Source organism: Mercenaria mercenaria, unplaced genomic scaffold (genome assembly GCF_021730395.1).
Source record: "Mercenaria mercenaria strain notata unplaced genomic scaffold, MADL_Memer_1 contig_3731, whole genome shotgun sequence".
In the NCBI taxonomy this organism is placed as follows: Eukaryota; Metazoa; Mollusca; class Bivalvia; order Venerida; family Veneridae; genus Mercenaria; species Mercenaria mercenaria.
This window is the reverse complement of record NW_026461899.1, coordinates 43,104-45,202: the sequence shown is the minus strand read 5'-3', so window position 1 is coordinate 45,202 and position 2,099 is coordinate 43,104. Positions and strand designations below refer to the sequence as shown.

The 2,099-nt window shown below is 33.6% G+C and overlaps 1 protein-coding gene across 1 annotated transcript; it reads left to right on the top strand.

Moving 5' to 3' along the window:
• Positions 1-533: 533 nt before the first annotated feature.
• Positions 534-1,281, top strand: LOC128553355 (coiled-coil domain-containing protein 115-like). Its single transcript, XM_053534494.1, has one exon. It carries the CDS (start codon positions 566-568, stop codon positions 1,040-1,042), a length of 477 nt encoding a protein of 158 aa, XP_053390469.1. The 5' UTR covers positions 534-565; the 3' UTR covers positions 1,043-1,281.
• Positions 1,282-2,099: the final 818 nt, after the last annotated feature.

Below are 2,099 nucleotides of genomic sequence, written 5' to 3'. Positions count from 1 at the left end.
GTATTCTTCTAATTGCCACATGTGGCACTTTTTTATGCCCCATTCTTGGCAGCATTTAGTGCGTGTGTATGCTTCAATCTTTGGATTTATTTGAATGTGTGTGTTTGAATATCATATCAGGACTAGAAATTTGTCATTCTAGCTTGTTTGATTTCAAAATAACATGGCACAAATGACCACCATAACAAAAGGATGAGTAACATGCAGGACCAATACGCAAATGTCAAAGGTCAATGTCACACTTGTTGTCCTTTGTCAGATTGTTGTTACTTACAGAAATCCCATATTTGTGTCTTTGAATTACATAGCATGGTTATTTTATTGAAACAATTCTAGTCTTTCATAGCTTGACATCCTTTTACTGTTCTTAACAAAGAAGTAACAGAGTAAAAAACTCTTTGACAGACCAGAAAATGTGTTAGTTTCTTTTAGGCTTAAAATTATTTCCCATTCTTGAATTGATGGCTAATTCTTATGACTGCCACCACATACTAGATAATTAGATTTTATTTTATGTTTGTAATATGTTTAGTGAATCATTTACATTTTTCTTTACAGATACAACATGGGTATAAAATCAGTTGGTATATCGCAGTGTAATGAAAATACAATGACAGCCTCTCTCAAGGTTCAAGTAACTGAAGAAAAACAGTTGATTGCTGCAGAAGGGGTTGAAAGTGAACTTGAAACTGAATTAGCTGACCTTGACCTCAAAAGCTCAGAAGAGAGCTCAGGGTCTACAGTTAGACGAAGAAATGTTAAAAGGTCTTCAGTGGAGGAAGAAATTGAGCATATTGAGAATGTGACACTAGAAAGTGATAAAGAGAAAATTTGTAAAAATGTAAAGAAAAATGGTGTTGCAAAGACAGTGGATCCACTGAAATGGTTTGGCATTCTGGTTCCACAATCTCTGAGACAGAGCCAGAGTGACTTTAAAATAGCTGCTCAAACAGCTTTGAACATTGCTACATTAAAAGTGAAATTGTCATCTTTGCAAGAGGAATACAGCATTCTTCTTAAAACTAAAGAAACTTTACAGTGATTCATATATTTTACAGTAATTTATATACTTCACAGTAATTTGTAAACTTTACAGTAATTTATTAACTTCACAGTAATTTATATTCAGGTTTAATTCTTTAGTTTCAAAATGCAGAATGCTTAAATTTTAGTCTTAGACTGTGCATAGACCTCTAAGAAATGTTATTTCTATGTCTTTGTTATGAAATTTAAATGTTGAAATAAGGTTAAAGAATAATATTAAACGGATGAAATTGGTTATACCTCATTTTCATATCTACCGCTGTACATAGTGTGATTTTATTTGGTCCACTAGTCAGTGTAACAGTATAATGACTGGTGATATTGATAGTCCATGTAACAGTATAATGACTGGAGATATTGATAGTCCATGGAACAGTATAATGACTGGTGATATTGATAGTCCATGTAACAGTATAATGGCTGGTGAACAGTATAATGACTGGTGATATTGATAGTCCATGGAACAGTATAATGACTGGTGATATTGATAGTCCATGGAACAGTATAATGACTGGTGATATTGATAGTCCATGTAACAGTATGACTGGTGATATTGAATATTGTCCATTGCCTGAATTTTATAAGCATGTATGTCCATGGTAAGGTCCTAATATAATTTGTAGACAAAAATACTAATCGCAAATTTTGTAAAACATGACTGTTTACAAATTCTGAAAAAAAAAATGGGTTTTAACCCTGCATGAATGAAGGGTTCAGGTTGAGATTCAGTGTTGTGATGGTACTGTGTCCGGCATCCAGTATTAGATTTTTAGATCTGACAATTTTTTTTCACAAACCACATGATGGATCTCCATGGTGACCAAAGTTTGTCTGAAGCATCCTTGCAATTGTTTCAAATGGTTCCACTTGACCTGTTTTAGGGATGCCAGAGCAAAGAAGATAATTTTTTAAAAAAGTAATTTCTCAAGAATCACTGAATAGAACATTACCAAGTTTAATCAAATTATTCTACTTCAGTCAGGGTTATGATCGCAATGTTGAGGGGTGTCTGTCCTGTGGTACAAGTCTGCAGCACTATCCTCGCAACAGAAGCA

Coding starts and splice junctions, on each gene's coding strand:
- LOC128553355 (XM_053534494.1), top strand. CDS start 566: ATGGGTATAAAATCAGTTGGTATATCGCAGTGTAATGAAAATACAATG.